The following is a 24,654-nucleotide window of genomic DNA, read 5'->3' as shown; positions in this document are numbered from 1 at the left end:
TTATTATTATTATTAAGTCATTAACATGCTTTAGCAGTACTTTAATGTTGCAGTTTGTGGCGGTATAGCACATTTTAACTGGTCTACATACAGTTTGGTGTGTTTTATAAGCTTACAAGTAATTACATTTTTGAATAAATGTGTCATAAAAAGCTAAATGTGCACCATAAGTATAGTACTTGAGTAAATGTACTTAGTTACTTTCCATCACTGCTGGTCAGTGAGTTACCTATGGTTTTATGAGACGTTTTTTGGGGGGGGATATGAGATCACAGAGAAGTTTATTCATATTTTGACTGTGCAACATCCTGAAAAAATGCACGAGTGAATTTAGAAAATGTAAAACAATTCACATTTTTGTTTTTGTTTGATATGAGCCTAATTGTTAATATAATGGATTTGTCCACTTACCCCACTAATAGTAAATAGCTGAAATGGGAAACAAATACAATCGAACTCCGATTAATCAATTAGCATCATGTGCATTTTACAATTGAAACAGAGTCGTAGCCATTGGGACAGGCTCGCTGTCACTCGAGAAAACCACCAGAAAATGCTTTAATTGTATTTGCAGCTCCGGGGCCGCCCCGCCCCCCGCGCGCTCCGATTGGTACCTTTCAAGAGTGCTTGAATTTGCCGCTCTCCGATTGGCCGAGAGAGCTTTCTGTTTTGGTTGCCTGCCAGCAGCCGTCTGGAAGGGGAGGGGAAGCCGTCTGCCTTCCGCTTCTGGGCTGGATTGACACACAATGAGGAGCGGAGGCTGGGGAGACGCTCCACAAACGCCGCTGTAAATAAATACAACAATCACTGAGGCCAGAAAAACATGGAGAACCAGGTACTGTGGCTTTTGTGTCTCCTTACGGACTGTGAACTTTTCAGGGTGAAAATGGCAGCCGGCTGCGCGCTGGCAGGGCAGGAATGAATCCTCTGTTCTGCTCGCCAGAAGAAGAAGAAGAAAAAAAAAAAAAAAAAAAAAAAAAAAAAAAAAAAAAAAAAGCTCCTGCTGCTAATGAACTCGTAGTTGTTTGGCTCTGGAGCTATGCTAGCTGGGCACTCATACATCGGTATTTACCGCTAGCTAGCCTCCAAGCCCACCGCACCATTCAAGCACCCGCTCCGCATTTAGCCGGAGCCCGCGACCGGGCGCACAAAGAGATCTACGGCTGCAACCGTAAATCCGGTCTGCTGCCTTTTAAACGGCGCCAGCACGTTGTTTAAGCGCCCCGAGGACCGATTTAAGTCGAGGTTTTGGTGTGGCTAAAGCTAAGCTAATCTACCTATGAGGAGAGCGTCGGCCGTGGGCTAAAGGCTAAGGAGCCGCTACGAGGCGCCGGGGAAAAGATTTGTCCTCTCCAGGTTGGTCTGGAGAAGGCGGGGTGTTGCCTCCTGCTGCTTACCGGCCTCAAAACCTTTTAACATACAGGGGATAATAAAACCGGGAAATCTGCACGCTTACCCCTCTTGATATCTTTGCCTTGTTTGCCAAAAGACTTGGTTAATACTCACCCCACACATTCACGGCTGTGGACTTAAAAATGCAATGCAGCGTGGTGTAAAAGATGATTCTCTTGTGGGGCAAATGTTCAACTTGAATTCATTGGCAGAGCATTTAAAAGCGAGGAACCCGGAATATAAAAAAAACATAATCGTAAGGCTCGGTCTGCAAAAACCTTTTGATCTTGCAACACATTTGATACTATTGCATGTAGAAATTTGCACAGTTAAGATTTATGCCATCATAATCAGGGTGCATAATTTATTTTGCAGAAAACAGAAGTGGGCAAACCAAATTACATGTCTACTAACTGTGGAAGGGGATACAACTTGAGAATGGGTTTCTCTGTGAATGCCTGAGGTTATTCAGGACTGTATTTCAGATGGTTAGGCCACACACACCCATGGAAAGTGGCTCAGCCACTTTCTTGGAGCGAGTCTCCATTCAACGTTGAACCCTTTGAAGTTTTAACTACATCTGTGGAAGTGCATCCAGAGGAAGTCTTCTGCCACAAGTTAAAAGAACAGCATGCTTCTGTGATGCATTTGACTTTTGTTACACGAGAACGATTTGCATTTGATGTTTCAGCCTTATTGGACAAACACTATATGCAAGTGTATTGGTTTAATTCTACCATAATGGAGTTCATCCTGTTTACTTCTTGTTAAAACGGTCTCAGATTGGTGTAGTTGTTATTTTTTTTAAGGCAGTTTGTGGTCTTATTCAATTATTATTGCTTTGTACTAGCAGTTTTTTTTTTTTTTTTTTAATATTTCTGGTGTCATTGACAAGTAAACATGATCATGTTAAGATATGTTAATAGGCGTTCGTTTTAAATAGATACGTCAGACTTATAAGAGATTCGAGTTGATTCTGTAAATGTTGTATTTGAATTGACTTCACCGCACCATCACGGCACAGTTGGACGGCAGCTCGATGAGTCAAACGGCTTCATGCATGGACAGTAAAGTAGAGTCATGACTTTGTGCAAACACTCAGAGCCATTCTGCTTTCTTATGGTCAGATCTGTGTGGATGAACACTTCAGACGCGATGAGCGGTCATGCCGCTTTTTTATAATCCCCACACACTCAGTCACACGCCGTCTTTCCAATACTCCCCTGTTTTCGTTAGGTGCTGCACACAGGCTATTTGTGACTCCCCTGTCACTCTTGGGGATTGATCACTTTCCAATACAAGTAACTGTCTCACCTCCTATTTGTGTCATCTTGCACATAGTTGAGTTTAGGAAGGATTGAGCTTTGCCAAAACACAGCTGCTGACAAGACTGCGTGTTTGCGTGTGTCCCCTCTTAGGAAAACTTTCTGACTTTTATTTTAATCGTTTATTAGCTGGAACAGATTAGCATGGTCATGAGGGATGTTATTTACATGGCAGCTGGGAGTTCATTGTTTTCATGGGAGCCAGTGTGTCTGCCAAAAATTGTATTTCCTCTCAAATGGAGCTCTGTGTGTGAGAAAGAGAGCGCAGGCATGCACGCATCATTTCAATATTAACAGCTTTGTGTTATTTGTTTTTGTATCCACTGCATTGCCTTTGATAGAAGTTGGTTAAATAAATACGCGTCTCCACACGTCTGTTTGTCCATCTGATATTAGAGGATATGAAGGATTCAGAAAACATTGTTTTTAGATGTTTGTCTCCGATGTTTTCAATCCGTGTCCATCTCCATCAGTGTCATTTTCATTTCACGTGTATATTATTCCAGCTTTATGTTGTGATAATGTTGTTTCAACTGTCTGATTTGTGGGAGTAATTAGTCCGTTCTGTTAGACTCACTGTGTGTTTCTAACATCCTGCTTTGTTTCATATTTTCAGGCCGTTTGAATTTTCATTATCTGTCTGCATTTTCTCAAGTTCAAAGGATTAGTCAGTTAATAATTTAGTAATTGATCTTCACTTGTAGCCATTTCTATAGCAAAAACTGTCAAACAATTGCCTTTTACAGCTTCCGAAATGTGAGAATTGGATGTTTTTTATCACTGTAAGTTTGATATCTTTTGATTTTTGCATATCTGGTTGGACAAAAACAGACATCTGAAGATGCCACCTTAGATTTTGGGAACTTTCAAAAGTCACATTTCAGACATTGTGTAGCGTAAATGATGAATGATTTAACCAAGAAAACAATATATAAATTATACTATTGTATGATATTATATTCTACTATATTATTAGTACAAGGACAGAAAATTGGTGTATATTTTCATAGTGGCTGAATCCTTAGAGTCAATATTCCTACACAATTAATTGATAATAACCATCATAATTAGTTGCATCCCTAGTATTATTCTATATATTCCATATTTGCTCGTCTCAATTTCAGGAAATGGCCTCGTATAATTATCTAGAGTAACATCTACAGATGTTTTATTTTGTCCAACCAACAGTCAGTTTGCCAGTTTACAAATATTCTCAGTTTACGTCACAGGAAAGCAGCACATTCTCCCTCCTAACCCTGGAAATTATGAATATGTGGCGTTCAACAATCATTCAGTCAGCAGAATAGCTGCTCATTAATTGTCTGCGTATCAGCTAATCAACAAATTGTCTCCACTCTAATTTCTCAGCCTCACGTTGCCTCTTGGCTCTTATTTTTGTGATTATTGGCAGATATTCCATGTAGGGATGTAGCTAATTATTTTGTTCATAATCAATTAATTTGTTGGTTATTTTCTGAATGAATCGTTTATAAATTGTTATGACCTAGGAAAAATTAAAAAAAAAAAAAAAAAATGTTTTCCTGTTGAACAGTCCAAAATCCTGAAGATATTTATTTTACTGTCATATGTGACAAAGAGACCGATAAATCATCACATTTTATAGGCTTAAAGAAAAAAATGAAATGATCAGTTATCAGAGTATATTTTCTGTCAATTTTCAATTGATTAATTTTGGACACATTTTGGTGGCTCACTCCAGCTTTGTATTGTCATGCTTTGAATTTATTGTTTTCATTTCTGAATGAACCACTAGAATCACTCTAGAATCACTGTCTTCCTCTTTGGCTCATTGTGATGCTGATTTTCACGTTTTACTTATCACTGGTTTTTGAGGACTCCTCAGCGGGAAGGGGGGGGTGCTGATGGTCGGAGGGACTACAGGGCTGCTCGCTGTGGGTGTGGTGGTGTCTGGAGTTTAAGGGCATTACTGCCACAGAATGGCTGGGCAGAGTGCCAGGCAGGGAGGTGTGTGTGTCTGTCTGTGTGTCTGTGAGAGAGTGAGCTGGAGAGTGCCAGACCAGCTCATCTCAATCCCGTCCCGTCTAATCCCCCCACTCGGTCCCAGCTCACGAGCTGCTCAGTGCGGGGGCCAAATCCCCACATTCTTCAGTCCTCCCCTGGACATAAAGTGCCTTTCTGTCCCCCACCCCTCCTCGCCGCCACCCAGTCCCAGTCCCCGTCCCTCGTTCCCCTTTGCACTCGATCTCCATAGCCTCTTCACTTAGCCTCCTCCACGGGCCAATCACCACCAGCACAGTGTCATTTTCGTGGCCTGCCGCTGTCATTGTTCTTGGGAGACAGAGGTAGCCCAACAACGCGGCCCTCTTCTGGACAAACCTTTTGAGATCAGTCGGCTCTGGCAGCTAATCACTCCCATTCCTCTGGGAGCGTCCCGACACCAGTCCGGCTTTGTGTTCGTCCAGGCCGTCTCCTCTCGAGTATCAAGTCCTCGGACTCGGAGCCGAGATTCAAAGGTTTTGTTCAAGGTGGAATCAGGAACCAATGAATAATGGCGCTTCGGATTAATCTCACCACTGGCTTTGCTTATGTTTATTTCATAAGCTACAAGGTGTGTTTGCTGCTGTAATTTATCACTGCCAGGGACAAGGATGAAGTCCGGAGCACAGGGCTTTGACTTACAGTCATTTTCATTATCGATCGGTTTGATTGAATTTCCTCGATTTATCATTTAGTACATAAAACAGCCAAACAGTGAAAAGAGGGCAGTTTCCCATCGGCCAAGCGACCGTCTTCAAACAACTTATTTTCTGATGATATAAAACAGAAAAACAAGAAATTCTGACATTTAAGAAGCTGGAACCAACAAATGTTTTCCATGTTTTTAAATGAAAGTACGACTTAAAAAATGAATTATCAAAATTGTTCCAGACTGACGGACTGTTTCATTTGATCGACAAATTGTCTCTAATCTACATATTGTGGAGTCATTTGATCCGTGACCATGTATCATATTGTATAAGCTCCTGGTATGTTTAGTTTGTTACAGCTCTACATACATATTAATGAAGTTCTTGTTCCGTTTACATCACTGTAATTTAAATGCACCTGTGAACTATTAAAGTAAAGTTTACTGACCTACTAAATAATTAATTGACTATGGAAATAGTTGCGATTAATCTTCTTTTGATGAACTAATTAAATACTCGACTAATTAATAGTTTTAGCCTTACATTAGTAGGACAATTAACAGTAAGATATTACATTAGTAATGAGGACGTATGGCAAACCTATCTAAAATTGGGTTAACCATATTTACGATTACTCCTTTTACTCTGAAATGTATTTACTGCATTAATTCTCAGAAAATGTCACATTATGTGATGATATCTTATCGAAGTTCAATTTTAATGAACATTTTTCCTTTTTGAGAACAAACAAGTAATCCATTCATTAGCAGATTAGTAAATAATTGCAAATTAGGAGTGTCCTTTGCTGTACAGACAGTAGACCTCTTGAATTCAAATTTGTGATTTTGGGCAACACAGATAATACAGACTTGACTCATAATGATTGTTAGTTGTAGGAAAGGTGGGATAAACCCATTTGAATTTATGTCTACAGATCTTTTAGTTTCTTTTTTGTTTTTTAGTCTGGCATATTTCATTTGTGACATAAATCCTCAGAATAATACGCAAGCTCTCAGGCTGGTAACATGAGTATAGGCTAAAGAAAAGGATTAAATCTCCATGTAAATGAATCAACATGTAGGTTAATGTCTAAAAGAAGAAGAAAAAAGGCTCAAAGCATTTACTTTGCTCTGCTCTCCTCTACATGTACACATTGTCATTAACTTGGTTGATCTTCATCAGATTTTTGATCAGCATGAATCTATTGCTTCTCAATCCTTCCCCTGTAATTCACAATATGCTTGTTTCTGGTTTGTGTATGCGCATCCTTTCCTTGTAAAGTAACAAACAGAAAGTATTTGATCTGTTTGTTTCTATCTGTCTCCTTTTCAGTGCACAGTGCAGGTGAAGCTGGAGCTGGGCCACCGAGCCCAGCTGAGGAAGAAAGTGACATCAGAAGGCTTCACCCACGACTGGATGGTGTTTGTCCGAGGGCCGGAGACCGGCAACATCCAGCACTTTGTAGACAAGGTCGTCTTCCGCCTGCACGAGAGCTTCCCCAAACCCAAGAGAGGTAGGACGCAGCCACTCGGCTCTCTGCAAGTCGAGTTTATTTTTACTGCATAAAACATGATAAGAAATTCAGCACGAGATGCTCAAAACACACAGGGATTAAAAAAGTGCTCATAAAAGAAAGGGTTTGAATGAAAACATGGAGGGAGGAAATGGTTTTTCTGTGCTTCTTTTGGGTATACGGATTACACATTTCATCCTGGGGCTCTTGTCTCACCAGAAATAGATCAGATTTCTCAATTTTGAATATGAAGTTGTTTATAAGAGGTCAAATGGTTCAGTTTGATTCATCCACAAGTAAATTTTTGCTTTTACATCTCTGACTCTTTAATGAATGAATCCGCTAACATTTAATCTAAAATATAACTAAACTTGATGCAATAATATCCTGACCCCCAAGGCAGATTCTGTCTCTGTCAGCATCACTATCAGCTGTTTTTATTATTATTATTAAAATGTTTATTGAATGTTTACTAAACATTTCCATGTTGTTCATCTTCATTGTAATATATAGATTTAAATGTTACCTAATTTCTTTCTGATCTCATGTTGTGACAGATTTGTTTGTTTGTCAGTAATCTTTACAATATATTTGTTTATCCCATCAACTTAATGTGAATGAAATATCTCTTCAACAAGTGTTGCCATTAATAAGTCCATGTTTGTTTGCAGTATGCAAGGAGCCTCCGTACAAAGTGGAGGAATCGGGCTACGCAGGCTTCCTCATGCCCATCGAGGTTTACTTCAAGAACAAGGTGAGAGAGACCGGACACGGGTAATAAACTGAGCTCTTTATGGGTTTCTCTGTGTGGATACTGCATTAATAGACAAGAAATTTTGGCTGTAGGTCAAGGAAGTGACAGTGTGACAATAACGTAATAATTCAAATGGATTGACATTACAGAAGGAAGCAGGAAATGTTTAATGCGGTCCTGAGTAATTTGTGTGAATAGCATTTTCGCCATCACAGAATTACAGGATACGCAGCATGTTGGTATAAACCTGCCACTGAGAAGACTGTCTCCTCTGATCCTGCTACATGTGTGATACCGTCTTTATGATCCCTGTTCTACGGGTAACAACAACAACAACAACAACCTCCGAGATAGCAACCAGCACTCTGAAAACGGCAAATTTTGACAAAGATTTGGATCACACAATAAGGCAGGTCTGCTTGGGATTGAACCATTTAAATGCCAGAGCTCGCATCCCCAATTGTTCCACCAACACGAGTCTCCCTTTCGACACAATTGTTCAAGGCTACTGTCGTTGCATCCAGGGCTCAGCGTCACCCAAGACAATTGTGATAAGTTTAAAGACAAAAAAAGCCGGAGCGTGTTTTCATCCCTACAGTATAACAGAATGATATATGGGTGCAGGTAGATCATTCTCCAGCGCTCGCACAACGTGGTGAAGACAGGTCTGTCTATACGGGACTACAGCATCTAGTCTGTAATAGCCACAATACACCACCAGTACCTACAGCCTACAGGGTCTTTTACAGGGTCTTTTCGGGCTCGTAAGTTTCTCTGTTGTCATATTGGATCCCAAACAGGCCGTTATGTTGGTCTTAGCATGATTGAAAATTATACTTTCAACCAAAAGTCAAGCTTTACACTGAGCTGTTAAGAGAATAAAAGCAGACGCATTTTAAAATTCGAGGAAGCTGCGCAGGAGGACCAGAGTTTGTAGGAAAACTGTAAGTGACTGCATCTGTAATTATTACCATAGTCAGGGTGAGAAATTACCCACATACGCACCCTAGATGGGATTCAAATCACTCACCACAGGTAATGTCCAAATGAGCCCACCTCCCTTAGAGAAATAACTCCACTCTGAATGGTTGTTTAGAGGACCTTTACATGCTCACAAGAATTTGGGTTATAAGGAGAGATGAGGTCTTTCCAGTAGTAATCTACCCGTATCAATCAGGTTAAGTCCTTAACTTGATAAAGACAACTGGGTTTCCCTTTTACTTGACATGTCCAAAATCAGGTTACTCTTTAAAACCAGGAGTAATCACATTACTTAAGTGCAAATTAACACAGTGATGGCTCAGAACCTCTGATTGACCAATATATTTAGGAAAATCTACTCTTCAGTAGGTTAGATACTCATTCTTGTTCATCAGATTGTGTTCGTTCGAAGTCATGGAAATAAAACAAGCACATGCTTTTATACTGGCAGCTTTACGTCTGCATCAGCCATTTAAAAGAATGAAGCACTCTACTCTCATTTCAAGATAAGTGCCAGGCTTAAGAAGTGTGTGCACATTAGTGTACCATCATCTACTGCACTTCTTTATAGCATTGAACCTCTGGACTGCATCCAAAAAACTGCTACATCCTCCTTTTCTGTGCAGTTAACTAATACACGACAGACAAACCTGTCAGGGTGATCAAAGAAACACGTAAAGGGAAGAGGAGAGCAACCATTAATCCATCATCACTCGTACAGAAATACATTTTTGTTTACAAAATCTCTGAAGAGCATCTTAATGCATTTTCCTCAGCTTCAATTTTCACTCCGCAGCTCCTCAGGAATATCTCTTATCAGACGTCCAGCTATTTCATTCAGCTTGTTATTATCATGTGTTGTGAAGGGTGTCGCTAAGTGTGCGTAAAGAGCATCAGCACAGAAAGACAAACAAAGATTTCACACCTGCTTTTCTCTTCCCTTCAGGAGGAGCCAAAAAAGGTGCTTTTCAACTATGACCTGTTTCTTAATTTGGAGGGCAACCCACCGGTCAACCACCTGCGCTGCGAGAAGCTCACCTTCAACAACCCCACCAAAGAATTCAGGAAAAAGCTGATCAAAGCTGGAGGGGTGAGGCTGCCCGACACACCGGCTCACTGTCAGGCTGACTAACTGGGGGCTCGATGGCCGACTAGAAACAGACAACGACCACATACTGTTTTACCCTGGATTCTCAAATAGAGATGCCGGTTCTGGAAGTCCAATATTTAAATCCTCAATGCAGGGCATCTGCAGGTCCTGAAGAATCTTGAGGAGCATTTCGTTCTTAAAAAAAAAAAAAAAGGCTTCAGAAAGTATTAAAAAAAACCTTAAAGTTTACTTTCAAATGTCTTAAAATCTATATTTTTCTTTCATCAGACCATCAAAAATGTACACCACGATTTCTAAATCCATCTGAAATTGACCCAGTATCTGAAAGTGACTGTTAGCCATGGACATCACAGAGTTTTAAGCCTTGTGATTGGATACTTGTTGTTCAAATGCTTCTTACATCTTCTAAATTTTCATGTTTTTAAAAAAAAATTTTTTTATACTGATTGAGCTCAGTTTCTTGTCAATCTAAATCATAGAATAACTCCAACTCACAGTGCCTGGAAAAAGTTAATGAACTTCTGGATCCAAGAGACTCCAGAAATACACTTCCTGTTTTGCCGTTGATTTGTGATGTAATGGCAATTTTAAAGACGAACAGATAAGCTTCATAACTGTTGTCTCTGCAATTTCCAGGTATTGGTGGTCCCTGAGGGGGCTGAAGCTGTGTCGAGGCCCAGCCCGGACTACCCGATGCTCCCCACCATCCCCCTCTCTGCCTTCTCAGACCCCAAGAAGACCAAGACCTCTCATGTGTCAAAGGTTGGTGAAGTGCCCAACAACAGTATGGATATATGCCATCAACAAAATCATTAAATCAGCCTTCAGAACAGGCTTACTCAGGCTACTAATCATTACCAGCTGTTTTTGAGCATCTGTATGCAGAATTACTCAGCCTGCTTATCTGCCAGGAGAGAGGACACATCAGGACACAACAGGAAATTGACCCCTTTACATTTTCCAGAGTCGCCTCAGTTGTTCTATTAACTTCTGTCAAACCAGTACAGTACAGACTGTGACAAATGACTGTATTCCCCTAAACTTCCCTTTCATTTTAATATTAAATACATGTGTCTTCAATCCACATTATTATTGTGCCATGAGTTGGCATGTGTTGAGCACCAGTTTGAGGCAGAGTGAGGACTTGGTTTCATCCAGCTGTGTCCATCTGCTGACTTAATACAGCCCATCAAAGAAGCTTCTGAAGACACGCTCTCCAGTCATTCAATACATACGGAGGCTTACTTTTAAAATGAATGACTTTTTAATAAATTAATCCAATTTGAAAACCTGTAAAAGTGTTTGCTGATAAGTGGGTGGACAGTGAGGCAATAATATTCTTCACCAGAGGAGCTCTTTTAAAAGCTGCTCCTCTGACTCTGTGGTGTTGTTGTTTTTTGCACATTTGCTATATTACTATGACCATAAATGTGCTCATTGACAGCCTTCAAGTTAAGTCTCATCTCATTTGATTTAAGGTTGTATTAGACTCATAGTGTGAAGCTATAGTGGCTCATTGGTGCTATGAAAAGCCATGTGTTATGAAGGTATGAAAATGATGTATTTAGATTCAAAGCAATGCCGTGCAAAGCTGCCAGCCAGACTATTTTTCTGTTTACATTTATTTACTGAGACTGTTATTGCTTTGGCTGAAATTCGCCCTGACCAAAATGTCTAGTTTGACATGACATCCACAGCAAATAATATGATTACATTACATACCAGACTAGAAAGCTTAGGAGGTGACGATACACTTGAATTCCTCGATTAGGACTTTGAGCTGCTGAGCATGTGTCCTGTTTTGAGGCGTTGAGTGTTTCAAAAGTGTTGATGACGCTGCCAATGTTTTCTCTCTCCAGGAACCCAGCAAAGAAGGAAGTGGTGGCAGCAGCAAAGGACCCAAACCACACAAACTGACCAAGGAGCATCGTGAACGGCCTCGAAAAGACTCTGAGAGCAAAGCCACGTCGAAAGGAGATAACGACCGAGATGGAAGCAGCAAGAGTGGCCGCGATCCTTCCTCTTCCTCATCGTCGTCTTCAAAAAAGCCGACAGAGATCAAAGTGAAAGATGAAGTTAAGGTTCTCCCCAAGGCGGCCTTCAAGGAACCTAAACTCACCCTGAAGGAATCAAAGATGGAGGGCATGTCCCCTAAAGGAGGGGGGGCTGGGAGCGGAGGGGGTGGCGGGGGAGGAGGAGGCGGGGGAGGAGGAGGCGGGGGAGGGCCTGTAGAGTCCAAAGCCCCGGGGAAACGACCCTCCACGGTGGAGTCTCCCAAACCCAGTGCTAAGAAGCAGAAGAAGGGCAGCTCCGAGGGGCCAAAGGTGCCGGCCGGCGGGGCCTTCACAGGAGCTTCTCCCCGTGTCTCCTCCTCGTCCGCAGCCAGCCAGTCGTACGCCGAGAAGAAACCTCCGAAGGAAAAAGGTCGCTGGGCAAAAGGCAAGAATGACACACAGGAGCTGAAGGAGCCCAAGAAACCTCCAGAGTCAGAAGAGTCGAATTCAGAGGACGAAGCATCCTCAAAGTCAGAGGTACAATGACGAGACACAAGTTTAAATCTAAATAATAGACGTGACAGAGATGCAATGAGCAAATTATTTTATAATGCCATGCTGCTTTTATTTGAGGCATAATAATTACCTCGTGTTGAGTCTGTACCTGAGACTGTTCTTTATTTACGTCCTGTCAACTTTCTTATATTCTGTACATCTCCTTCGTCTCTCTGACTCATCATTTTCTTCTTCTTCTCTTACAGCAGTCGGCTCCTTCCAGTCCTTCCAACTCCAGTTCCAGTTCGGACTCTAGTTCAGACTCAGACTTTGAGCCCGGACAGAAACAAGGACAAGGTACGGCTCTTTCACATTGTTTTCATCAGAAGGTGTTAAATTTGCGAGAGGAGGCGAGTTTGTCACAATTTGATGGTACTTACTTCTGTGCTGAGGTCCCCTTTAACAGAAGTGACACAAGTTGAGCGATGTTCTGAATTTTGGAAGATACAAACGTTTTAGATGTTGTTTGGGTGACTCTGCTTGTCTCTCAGGGCCGCTGCGATCGATGGTGGAGGAGATCCAGTCGGAGGAGTCGGACGATGACGACAGCAGCTCGGAGGAAGAGACGCCCATCAAGACAAACCCGCCCAACCGCGACTCTCGGTCAGTCTTCCCAAAGCTCCCTCTCTTGAGTTTCAATTGGCATACCTCTGTACTTTCACTTGCTGTTTTGAGTGCATATATACATTCACACTGACACGTATGGCAACATGCAGTGTACAAAGAGTATCCGGATCGTGTACTTGCACCGGTCAAAAAAAATGGGCAAACGTTGGATCCTTCTCACCCTCAACTGTTGCCGTCTTGGCTACATAGTTGAAGGGGACGGGCCAACAACTTCTTTTCAAACTGCTGAAAGCAGCAGAAGCTGCAGCCGTTGTAGCAAACACGACGCTCCACAAATGGTAGTTTTGTAGCCCGACTGATACTGGATATCGGGAGCCGATATCAATATTAGTGACTAAAAAAAGCCCGATATCAATGTTTTGGCCGACATTCATTATATGTGTGGTATACACTTAAGTTAACGAAGGATGACTCTTTTTTTTTTTTTTTTTTGTAATGATACCTCAAATGTAGTTATTAAACATGTTGACACTGCTGACAAAGTTATGTAATGGAGACAGGATATGTTGCAGTGTATTGTACACACTGACATCAGTGCACTCAAACAGGAAACTATACTGGGAGGTCAATAAAATATACACAAATAGAAAAAAAAAAAAATTCTAATTTACCCCAACTCCTCTTTTTGGCTTATGTTATGTAAAAAAAAAAAAAGATCGGCAAAAATACTGATGTATCTGTGACAGAACAACGTCCTAAAATCATACAGCCAATTTATAAGTTGGGCTGTAGAAAGTTGTACACATCCACACAAATGTGTTTAAAAGCACCACCATACGGTTGTTGGATAGATGCCATCAATGTGTCTGTGCGCGCGAAACGGAGGACTCGAAAAACACGTTTATTTCTGGGGGAAATCACCAAACAAAAGCCAGCCGATACGTTGGCGGGTGGTGCATTCAAACGTAACGATCCTTTTTGGCGAGGACACAACCGCCGTGTTTGATCTGAGACAACGTGCACTTCACAGGCAAGTGTGCTAATATGCGGCGTATGACACAGAGTTATCCGAGATGAGACCTACTACACGTGTCCTGTGTGTCGGCCTGCGTGTGACTGACCTCTGACCTCACCCTGTACCCCCGTCAGACTCAGCCTGGACAGCGAGAGTGACAGCAGTGACGGCTCGCACCGCCCCAGTCGAGACCCCGCCCCGCCCCCGCAGAAACACAGCTCCTCCAACAACAAAGTGAGTCACACGGACCTCATTTTGCTGCATGCTTTCAGTGACGTATTGAACGGAACTGAATCGGTTTCAGACAATCAACACTCGGACCACAAAAAAAAAAAAAAAAACTTTTGCTGTTGCAGGAACCGGGGTGTGTACGTTTCCTCCGTCTGGTCTGATTTAAATCGGATTTAATCACTCCTTTTGTGCAGTTTAAAATAACGTTTATCATTAATAGTTTTGTATCATTAAACGCCGAAAGAGTGATTTACAGAGCGGTTTAATTTCAGTAACAATGTTTTTATATTGCCGAGTTTTTCCTTGGCATGAACATGAATTTCCTCAATCATTATGGTGTTTAATTTTGTGGTTTTGTGTGTAAAATTAGCCTGGGAATTTTCTTCCGCGTGTTTAAGGAAGAATTAAACTGTACCAGTGTCAGGCTTTAGTTTAGCAGAGAGGATTCATTGTGAATTTCAAGACATGCTGTATTTTTTATTTCAAAATAGCCTGAAGACATTCAGCAAACAGGAATAGAAACCAGAGCTGTGCAGCACTGCAACAGGCTTCCACTTAACCTTTCATCTGTATTAACTGCTTCTTCAACATTTTCTGTCTTCCTTTACCTCTTTTTTTTTTCCCCTGTGCTCTCTCTCTGATCTCTGTGCTGCAGGTGTCAGTCAGAAAGAGTCCAGATTCCTCGTTTCGCTCAGAGAAGGTGATGAAGAAGGGATACGACAAGGTAGGAAGGGTAAATCAAACTTTTTATGCTTAAACTCTCACACACACACACACACACACACACACACACACACACACACACACACACACACACACACACACACACAGTGTTTAGTCAACGTTCAGCATTAATGCATTCAAGATGCAGTAATGACCAGGGAATTGATCCAGCTGTGCAGACGGACTTTGGCCTTTGAACCCCTGAAAAGAAATCTTTCCTTTCTTCTTTGTAACCGGATGATTAAAGTTGTGATGAAGTGAAGCTTTGCTCAACAGATCTTGCATCAAGCTTTCACATTAAAACATCTGCTGAGGAGAGACAGAGAAGCTAAATCCCTCTGAGTAAAGGTCGCCTTCAACAAGATGTCCAAAGTTAAAAGCTTGACGTACCTCTTTTTCCTGGTCCATTATTTTTGTAAAAAAAAAAAAAAAAAGCGCAGGTAAAACAGAGCAGCAGACATGTCTCGTTCTGGTGTTGGTCAGGTGAAGTTTATATACAGTACTGTGCAAACGTTTAGTAAATATGAAGTGAGGAAGTTACAAAAATAATATCATCAATTTTTATATATAAGCTAAGTTTACAAAGTAAATAAGCACCGTTTGCCTTTAAAACAGCATCGATTCTCCGCGGAACGCGTTCACACAACTCGGCAGGACGAGTGTTTCAGGCATCGTAGAGAACGTCCCACGGTTCTGGTGAGGATTTATGGCATCTCTCTTCATGTACCCGACTGATGATGCCTTCAAGTTTACCGTCTTCACAAAAGGTGTCCTTGTGAACACCAGTCTTTGGTGGTGTTCCCAACCTCGGAGCTCTGAACTTTCTGAAAGCTCATCGAGTTCTCAAGTTGTGATGTATTTGCTGTCGTTTACAAAAATGGTGGAGGCCATGTACGTTAATTATTCGTTTGGAGGATAAAGTAATATTTCAAAATTGTAGGCGTATAGAGTTGATGTTCCAAGAAGCCTCATCATCTTCCAGTCATTAGGCCTTTGCGTTTTCTGCATTACATTACCCTTTACAGGGTGAGAAGTGCCCGTCAGCACCCGATCTCGATTCAAACTTGGGAGCTACTTTTTTTTCTTCCTCCCGCTGATTTTGTGATGTGCTGCTCAGATTAATCGCTGCGACGCTAAGATACGCCGTCGATCAATCAATCACTGACACCTACCCAGCTCAATCAGACACATCTAGTCTCTTTATCAGTTTAGTAACATTGTGACTCATCAAATTGGTGCATGTGGCTGTGGAATATGTAGAGCCACTGCTGGGTCTCCCTGGTGCTGAAGAAATCCTTCTTATTATTCAGTCAAGGTAGAGCATCTTCACTATAAAATACTGCAGCACACCGTAGCTTAAAGCCCTCAGCGGTGCTTATTTCCAGATTCACAATTTTACATCCAACATCCACACAGTAAGACAACCAAATCATTAAGAACAGGTCATTTTGACTCCCTTTTTCTTGCACTGGTAAACTCTGTTGACCATGTTCGCTCTCCTCTCTAATCTCCTACCTGCAGGCCTACACAGAAGAACTGGTGGACCTCCATCGCAGACTGATGGCATTAAGGGAGCGTAATGTTCTGCAGCAGGTGCGTGCTCAGACCTTCTCTTGTCTGTTTGATGACCGTCACGGAGTGTTTTGTTGTTCAAATTGATTTCATTACTGTAAGCTGAATACAAAATGGTTTGGATAAATGAAAAAAAATTAAATGAGTGGCTTGCGTTTTCTAAACTTGATGCATCGTGTCTGCAGAAATTGTTCTATAAAATTTTGACCGTGATGAATGTTCTTTAATTGATCTTCCTTCTCTGTCAGATTGTCAACCTGATCGAGGAGACGGGCCACTTCAACGTGACCAACACCACCTTTGACTTTGACCTCTTTTCACTGGACGAGTCCACTGTCCGCAAACTACAGAGCTACCTGGAGGCGACGGCCACGTGACAGGAAGTGGAAGCCGGCGTGTGGATGGCGGCGGCGGCAGAGGAGGGGGAGGTAGCCTCGGCAGTGCATCTCCTCTTTAAGGAGGAGGCAAGCAGCCACATCTGTCGCAGCCCTTTCACAGGCCTGACTGAACCATCGAACAACTACCACACAAACAGAAACACACGAACAAACACAAGCACACACAAAGACACGACACCACCTTCACAAGATGCTGGGGAGAGAACCGGAGGTGGAGGAGGAGGAGGAGGAGGAAGAGGAAGAGGAGGTGTGGAAAGGAGCGCGGGAGTCACTGAACTCCGTCTACAGTCAGGATTTTCACTACACGTCTCTTTTCTTGAATCTGTGCAGAGCTGTGGAATTCACCCCACACACCTCCCTCCACCCTCCTGCACTCATATTGCTCCCGCCTTCGCAAACCTAATACTTCCCCTCCTCCTCCTCTTCCTCTTCTTCCTCCCCCTCACATGCACACTCCTTACTCGGCAGAACACTCCAATTCACCCCCCCCCTGTTGTCAGCTGGAGCTCATTTCTCTCTCCACATACTCTTGAGTCGTGTGTGTGTGTGTGTGTGTGTGTGTGTGTGTGTGTGTGTGTGTGTGTGTGTGTGTGTGTGTGTGTGTGTGTGTGCGTGCGCGCGCGCGCGTGTTGTCTGTACGTGTGTGTGTCTGTGTGTGTGTGCGAGCACTGCTGAGGTTTAAGAGGAGATGTTGTCTTTGTGGTTACTGACTTCTCTTTGTTTGTGAAGCTCGAGCACAAACAACAGCCAGTTTCGTTCCTTCCCCAAGCGCACACACACACACACACACACACACACACACACACACACACACACACACACACACACACACAGATGCACAGATTCAGGGAGCACTTTACTCTATTAGCCCCCCCCCCCTATTTAGTCAGTCTATAAACATTGAATAAATGTCTTATAACACACAATAATATGGCTGTAAACAGTATAAATGTTTATTAATACACTGAATTGGCTGAAATAAGACAGAGAACCTGCTTTCACTTTACTCCAGTTGTTTGAGATACTAAAATCTTAGAGAGGAGATATAAAAGCAGACTGTAAATCTCAAATTTGTGAAGCTTTTCATCACCCTGATCCTCGGTGTCATGTCAGGGTTTGGAAGAGGCCAACATTATTTTCTTTTTGTCTCTTTGAGCTGCTCATCATGTCACAGATGCTGATTCTCAACTGTGACAGCTTTTGTGCCCGGTTGGTTTCTGCAGACTCATTTTTTTACTTGAGTTCTCCTTTGGGGCAGTAAAAAAACAAAACAAAACACATCACCTGATCCTTCACAAAGTCCTGCAGGTTAATGAAAAGTCAGAAACACGTTAAGTGCCGACTGACTTCAACAACAACTCGGCACTGCAACAACCCATAGCAGCGGTACGCTCTCCATTCATAAATAATATCTGATTTCATTAACATGCAGGTGTCAAGTCCTTGAATATAAGGTGCCTCCTACTGGTTAGACACAAGTTTCAATGGGAGGGGGGGGGGGGGGGGGGGGGCGATATTGTTGTGTGTTATTGTTCTCCAGGGAAACATCCAAAGTGTTGCTCTCCGTTCACCTGAAGTGAAGTGCCTCAAAAGACATGAAACAAATGAGAGCTGGATGGAGTGAAAGCTAAAGAAATGGTTCGACACGGTGTTCCCTCAGCTCCTCTTCATGAATGAATGGTGACAAATTAAAACACTGTTGTAAAAGGTGAAACGTCTCTTTATACGAGAAGTTACCTTGACAGCAAGTACGTTACAGTGTGTGTGTGTGTTGTAGAGCAGTTCTTCAATGTCAGCCGTGTTTATAAATGATAAATAGGGGAGGGGGTTAAAGTGAAGTGGTGCCCACATTCATGCACATGTTTGCCTCCCAGGTCCTTCCACTGAACACTGTACACGAAGACACTGAGAACGTGTGCTGTATGAGTGACTCCTTCGGGTGAGGTTTTTTTTGTTTTTTGTTTTTTTTTCTTCGTCTGAACATCTGAAACCATATGTTCTGTTGAGTTTCCCCCTCCACTTCCTCGCACTGAAAGCTGAGCCTTGACCTCCTACCAACACCTCCTTCCCCCCTTCCCCCCCCCCCACACACACACCTCCACACACACACACACACACACACACACACTGAAGACCCCTCCTCTCCACCCTCCTCCTCCTCCTCCTCTTCCTCCTCCCCCCTTATTCCCATACTGGCATGCATGAAAGGGCTCGACTGCTCGCGGCCAGAGCAGTGGAGGATCACTCCTGAATTGCCTTCTAAGTGGTGGGTCGGGTAGCGGGGGGGGGAGGGAGGGAAGAGGGAGGGGACCGGGGGGGGGGGGGGGGGGGGGGGGGTTAAAAAGCCGTGAAAAAGTAGCCATACTTGTCTCCCAGAATCCAAAAATAAGAAAAATAGGGGCCACGCTTTTTTACATTTTATTTTTCTACAAGTGCATTTTGTGTATTTATTCCCAGATTGCGGTTAAAATAACCTGTGAGCTATGAATGTATATCGCTTTTACTTTTCTACGGCTAGCAACAGCCCCACTCTAGTGCCTTTTTCTGCGACTTGCAGTGTGAGGGGGGTGTGTGTGTGCGTGTGTGTGCGCTCTGTTAGTCATGCCCACACAGATTGAATACCGCCCCCCCACCCCCCAAGCCCCACCCCCACCCCCACCCCCTCTCCCAGATACCCCCTCCTGGGGGAAACAAGTGTTAATTGGGATGCCTGAATATCCAGTATTGTCTTAATGGCTTCCATCCCTGCTTCTCCTTTCCAGTGTCTTTGTTGTCCTTTTTTTTTTTTTTTTTTAATCAATAATGTTTCTGTTCATCGAGCCCTCTAGAAGTTTCCAGATGACTATTTTTCATTGACGGTGGTCATGTTTTTCTGTTCTTGCTCTCCGAGATTAGGTTCAGTGTTCTTTTAAGAGGACGTGTCAGGTGACTGTGTGGTAGTTTTTAATTAGCTCTAGTAACAGTCGCTTTCAGCTGTGTTGTGTGTTCTGTGAGAGCGTTGTGGCTGTTGAAAAGGGTCCGGGCTCCCTCTTCAAGCGGTTTGAGGTATTTGAAGTGAAGGCGCGGCGTGTTTGATACCAAGTGACCATGGCACTCGAACAGCATCAGTAAACGGACATTAAGGCAGAAAAAAATAAGCCAAGCGAAACGCTCTTTATGTTTTCTATCCCCTAAATGTTTGAGCTGTATTTCCCTGCGTAACGGAGCGAGATTAAAAGGGTTCGACTTTCGCCCAGACTCACTGGTCTCACAAAGCTGGCTCACTTTTAACCAGTAATCAGCATAAACAACATGTTTCTCATTAGTGGATTCACTTGGCTTCGCGTGCTAAATATATCGGACATCGAAGACGTGCTATCTATTTTTTTTTATTTTTTTTATCTTCATTTAAAGACACAACAGTAGAGTAGAATCCGACTGACGCTGGATTTTCAAGGCTGATATTGATATTAAAAAGTTTTAATAGTTTGATAATTACATATCGGCCAATATTACAATAATGATAATAATAATAATTGTCATTACTCTGCGTTTTAAAACGTATCTTTATCATTTGTCTACTTCAGTTTCGTTTATCTGATGACAAAATATACCAATACAGATGTTTCTGCAATGAGCTGCTGTTAGTTCGTCTGTCTGGAACTAATCGAGCGGGGAGGAGGGGAGGGACATGCAGGAAAAGTCTCTCGAACCGTTGCTTTAAATTCACCTGATTTTCAGGCGCAAGTAGACCGTTTAAATTGTTGTTCAATAATCGCTGAAACACATCAACAGGTTAGTTTGACCAGAGTTACCTGATATTACAGTTCTGGTTACATGAAGTTAATGTACTTTGCACTCATTTAGCACAATTAATCCACTTTTCAGTTGTCTACATATTTACTGTAAACTTGTTCAAATCGACGCCCGTCAGCCAAATTGGACACTTCGCTTCTGTAGCTCTGGAATAATGAGCAAGAATTGAGATTTTATTTTTCTCAAACCTTTTTACTGTATACAAATGTTGAGGGGTTTTTTTTTTTCAGCAGAAACCTTCCCTCCTCCTTTAAAAAAAAAAAAAAATATGATTCCAATTAATAAACAAGCAATAATGTCAATCAGGTATTTATTCAGTCTCAAGACATTATAATAATACCTACTCTTAACTAAAGCTTGTTAATTTGTACTTTTAGTGTAGATTACTTTTTATGTTCTCTTTTATATTTACTGTATATCGCCTTCTAAGTTTGTTTTTTTTTTTTTTAACTTTTTTCTGTACTTTTAGGTTGCTGATTACATTTTGTAATACAATCCGCCCCGCAGGGATCATCGGCTTTTATCTGAGATTAGTGACACTACTCTCGATCAGTCGTTACATAAACAAACTTCTGCAGCCGGGAGCCAGTTTTGTGAGACCGTTTTCCAGGTTTTCTAAAGCCACAAAGAACTCAAAGAAAGCCAGACGGAGGTGAACTTGCTTCTTGATTTGGGCCCCCGATGTGTTAGTTCCTGTGGCCCCTCTGAGCTTTACACGCACACACACACACACGCGCACACACACACACACACACACACACACCAGCCCGCTGTGGGACGAGCCTCCCTCCCTCGCCTCCTCTTCCATTTTCTTCCTGCCGACAGTGTTTTAATCTGACGCTGCGATAGCTTTAATACTTGGCTCTCTCTTTCTGTTGCCTGCCTGACTCAGCGACACGTACACACTCCCTCTGCCCTTACTGTAAACGCCGTCTGAGCGTGAGAAAATCTGTCTCCGAAAACAGAAGAAGAAAGAAAACCTGGATCCACGCCGCCTTATGTGCCCTGCAGTAACCCCCCCCCCTCTCCCTCCTGCCCTGCCGCCCCCCCCCCCCCCTCCCTCCCGTCCTGCCAACCCTCCTCATCCTCATCCCCACACCCCCCCCCCCCACAACCCCCCCACCCCATGCCACCTTCATTTTCTCAAGGTGTGCCTCCGTCAACAGAACTTCAGGCCGAGAATGAACTTTGCAACTGTGTGAGTGACGTCCGTGCATCTGCGAGTGTGTCTGTCAGCGACAGGAGAGCATTTCAAAAAAGAACAACTTTCCTTTCTGTCCTCTTCTCTGTGCACCCATGTGGGAACTTTTAAGTCCTAGTTCATGAACTCTGCCCTTTGACCTGGCACTCTTTCAGTCCCTTGTGGTGGTGGCGGAGAAGGGGAGTTAACATTGGAGAAGCCCCACTGTCGACCCACAGTCAATGTTTTATTTATGGACCTCTGCACTTTTGGCTGTGATGACTTCAGTACTTAAGTAGTTACCTAAACTGTATTTTTAAGGATTTTATACAATATTTACATGCAATACGATATGATTGATTTGTTTTCTTTGCCAACCATTTCTTTTTGTTTGTTTCTTATTTAATTGTCTTTATTTTGGCATGTGTTGTCACTATTATTCACAAACAAACATGAATCTATTTTAGGTATGAATTGTCGTTACGGGGGATGCTCCCCGTATGTTTTTGTGTATCATGATTCTGATGACAGCTGAACACGGACAAGCAGGTGTTGGAAAATGTTTGCTGGATGAGCTAAACTTTGTTATCGCCCTCTGCTTTGAGTACAAATAACTGGACCAGGAGGAGGACATGAGGAGTCCGCTCTTTGGTTCGGGGAGCGGAGAACTGTTTCTTTTTTTTTTTTTCTGTTCATGTCCGGTTTTGATTTTAGATTTTCTTTTCTGTGTGTTCATGGAAGTCTGTTTCCCAAACACAAACCGTCATCTTCACCTAATTTCATTGTGTTAGGATAACTTGAGCCTGAAGAAACACATCATAGGAAACAGTTGCAAAGTGAGGGGAGCCGATCTGGAAGTAAAAGTGCATTTTTCCCATAAAGGGTGCTGCGACACTGACGGTCTGAACTCTTAAAATGAATCAAATTATTTGTCCCAAAATATAGAAACTTGAAAATATCTGGTTGATTAACTGCTACTCCCAAGGTGCATTGCAGCAAGAAGCATCCAATCACTGAGCTGTTACATCGGCCAGTAAATCCTAACGATGACGGTGTTGAGAAAACGGCAACTTAAAAAGACGAAGCATCGCGTGGACTCCCGACTGGCTACTTCTCCATTGCAACTAAGCAGAGGCTCACGGGTACTGCAGTGTTTAGAGTCACGCGTCGTACCAAAAATGATGAATAATTTCTCTTAACAAAAGTTAGAAACCTGAATCAATGTAAAACACCACTGAAAACATTGGAAATACAAAGAATTAAATTGCGAAGCCACACCAGAAAGAAAGAAAAAAAAACACTAGCGGTCCCTTCACTTTGCAACTCTATGAGCAGGGCTGTGAGAGTGGAGCATTTCAGCTGAGACTATATTATATATAATATGTGTATAATACAGCAAAGGTAGATTATCTACTGTGTGGATCTTTAGAGGACGAGGAAAAAGCAAAAAATATAGAGCAAATGGTTTCTTACAAATGTGTGGAGGGGGTGGGTGGGAGGGGGCATGTGCAGACGGGGTGTTTCCTGTGTCAGTGGTGTCATAATGTGTCTGTGACAAGGGGACAGGGTTGCCTGTATTTATAAAGTTTTTTTGTTTTGTTTTTTTTGTTTTTTTAGGAGGGGGGGTGGGGGGAGGAGGTGGGTGGAGTCTGAAAGTGTTCCATATTTGTGGTCAAAGCTCCAGCCGACGGGCAGAACAAACGAACTGGATGGCAGAAGAACAATTTGGTATTTTCAAAAAGAAAAACTTGGCATTGCAATGCCACCATGTGGCCATATGATGCAAGTTGTTAACAAGGACGAAAACATGTTATTTTAATGTTATTTTTTATTTGAAATCATATTATTAATAAAGTCATTAAGTACTGTTGCCCCCCCCCCCCCGTGTGTCCCGTCACTGACCGCTGTGTGACCCCGCCGATGGGGTTCGTGGAGAGTTCATGGGATGGTCAATGCAGTCTGCGGGGGTTAAAAGGACAAGCAGCCGGCTGGGCAATAACGCTCGTGATGCATTGACCGTCTATTGAGGGACTGTCACCGGAGGGAGGGACGCTTATCGGCAAAGCTCGATTAATAAGCTGTGCTCTGCGACTGAAAAACATTTTTTTTTAGTGGAAGACGTTTTGACACCGAACAGCGAGGAAAAAGCACAGGTGTAAATTCAGACTGCAAGCAGTGATGCGCGCTGCACGTCGGGGATCCAGCGGGTCGGCTCCCCGACGTGCAGCACGCCAAGGGTCCGCATGTTCCCCCTTTGCAGTTTGAATTATTTTCTCGATCTCGTTCCTTATTCTTCTTCTTTTTTTTTTTTTTAAATAAAAATAAAAAGCTTTTTTTTTTTTTGTGGCGGCTTTAACATCTTCAAAAACTCATGAAAGTTGGCGCCTGAGGCATGTGTAAAGTTTCGTGAGGTTTGGAGCATCGTTTGACCATAAACATCAACTTCCTGTGTCACGGCGAAACATCAAACTTGTATATATTTTTTTATATAGGTTTTGTATTGTTGTCGACCTTTCGTTTTTTTTTTTTTTGTCAGTATGCCTGCGTGTACAACGCGAACCCGAAAACTGAAACCATGAGTAATCTGTGAATCGTGTGGCTTACCCTTATAGGGATTTTGCCTCACCCTTCCCGTCAACTGTAAACTTACAGAGAATTGCCCTCCTTGAACTATGTGCGATACCTGAGCGGGGCTCGAACCCGTGTCTCCATGAGGTCGTTTCCAGCTCTGAAGCTGCGTGGTCAACTTTTAGTGAAGTTGAAACGTTTGGAGAAATTGAAAAAAATGTGCATCCACAACACATTACAGGAAGATATTTAATATCACTGCAGACCCCCTTGAAAACATGAACATCTACTTTTTATTGACATTTTGGACA

The 24,654-nt window shown here is 42.6% G+C and overlaps 1 protein-coding gene across 3 annotated transcripts; it reads left to right on the top strand.

The window, feature by feature from the left end:
• Window positions 1-725: 725 nt before the first annotated feature.
• On the top strand, window positions 726-18,296 carry mllt1a (MLLT1 super elongation complex subunit a). Of its 3 annotated transcripts, none has more exons than XM_069153231.1 (12): window positions 726-835; window positions 6,719-6,899; window positions 7,571-7,653; window positions 9,581-9,724; window positions 10,382-10,507; window positions 11,605-12,276; window positions 12,504-12,591; window positions 12,786-12,897; window positions 14,011-14,110; window positions 14,763-14,831; window positions 16,352-16,423; window positions 16,651-18,296. In XM_069153231.1, exons 1-12 carry the CDS (start codon window positions 824-826, stop codon window positions 16,777-16,779), a joined length of 1,788 nt encoding a protein of 595 aa, XP_069009332.1. In that variant the 5' UTR covers window positions 726-823; the 3' UTR covers window positions 16,780-18,296. The 3 variants fall into 3 exon arrangements, with proteins under 3 accessions (XP_069009332.1, XP_069009331.1, XP_069009330.1); XM_069153230.1 differs by having other exon boundaries at window positions 12,501-12,591; XM_069153229.1 differs by having other exon boundaries at window positions 12,501-12,591; window positions 14,763-14,840.
• Window positions 18,297-24,654: the final 6,358 nt, after the last annotated feature.

The sequence above is a fragment of the Embiotoca jacksoni genome, unplaced genomic scaffold (assembly GCF_022577435.1).
Source record: "Embiotoca jacksoni isolate LCO1_2020_lvr unplaced genomic scaffold, fEmbJac1.0.p SCAF_19, whole genome shotgun sequence".
Classification (NCBI taxonomy): Eukaryota; Metazoa; Chordata; class Actinopteri; family Embiotocidae; genus Embiotoca; species Embiotoca jacksoni.
This window is presented reverse-complemented; position numbering and strand designations above follow the sequence as displayed.

Excerpts from the sequence above, each read along its gene's own strand:
- mllt1a (XM_069153229.1), top strand. Across the intron at positions 12,277-12,500 it reads AAGCATCCTCAAAGTCAGAG|CAGTCGGCTCCTTCCAGTCC; the intron begins GTACAATGACGA and ends CTTCTCTTACAG. Across the intron at positions 16,424-16,650 it reads AGCGTAATGTTCTGCAGCAG|ATTGTCAACCTGATCGAGGA; the intron begins GTGCGTGCTCAG and ends CTTCTCTGTCAG.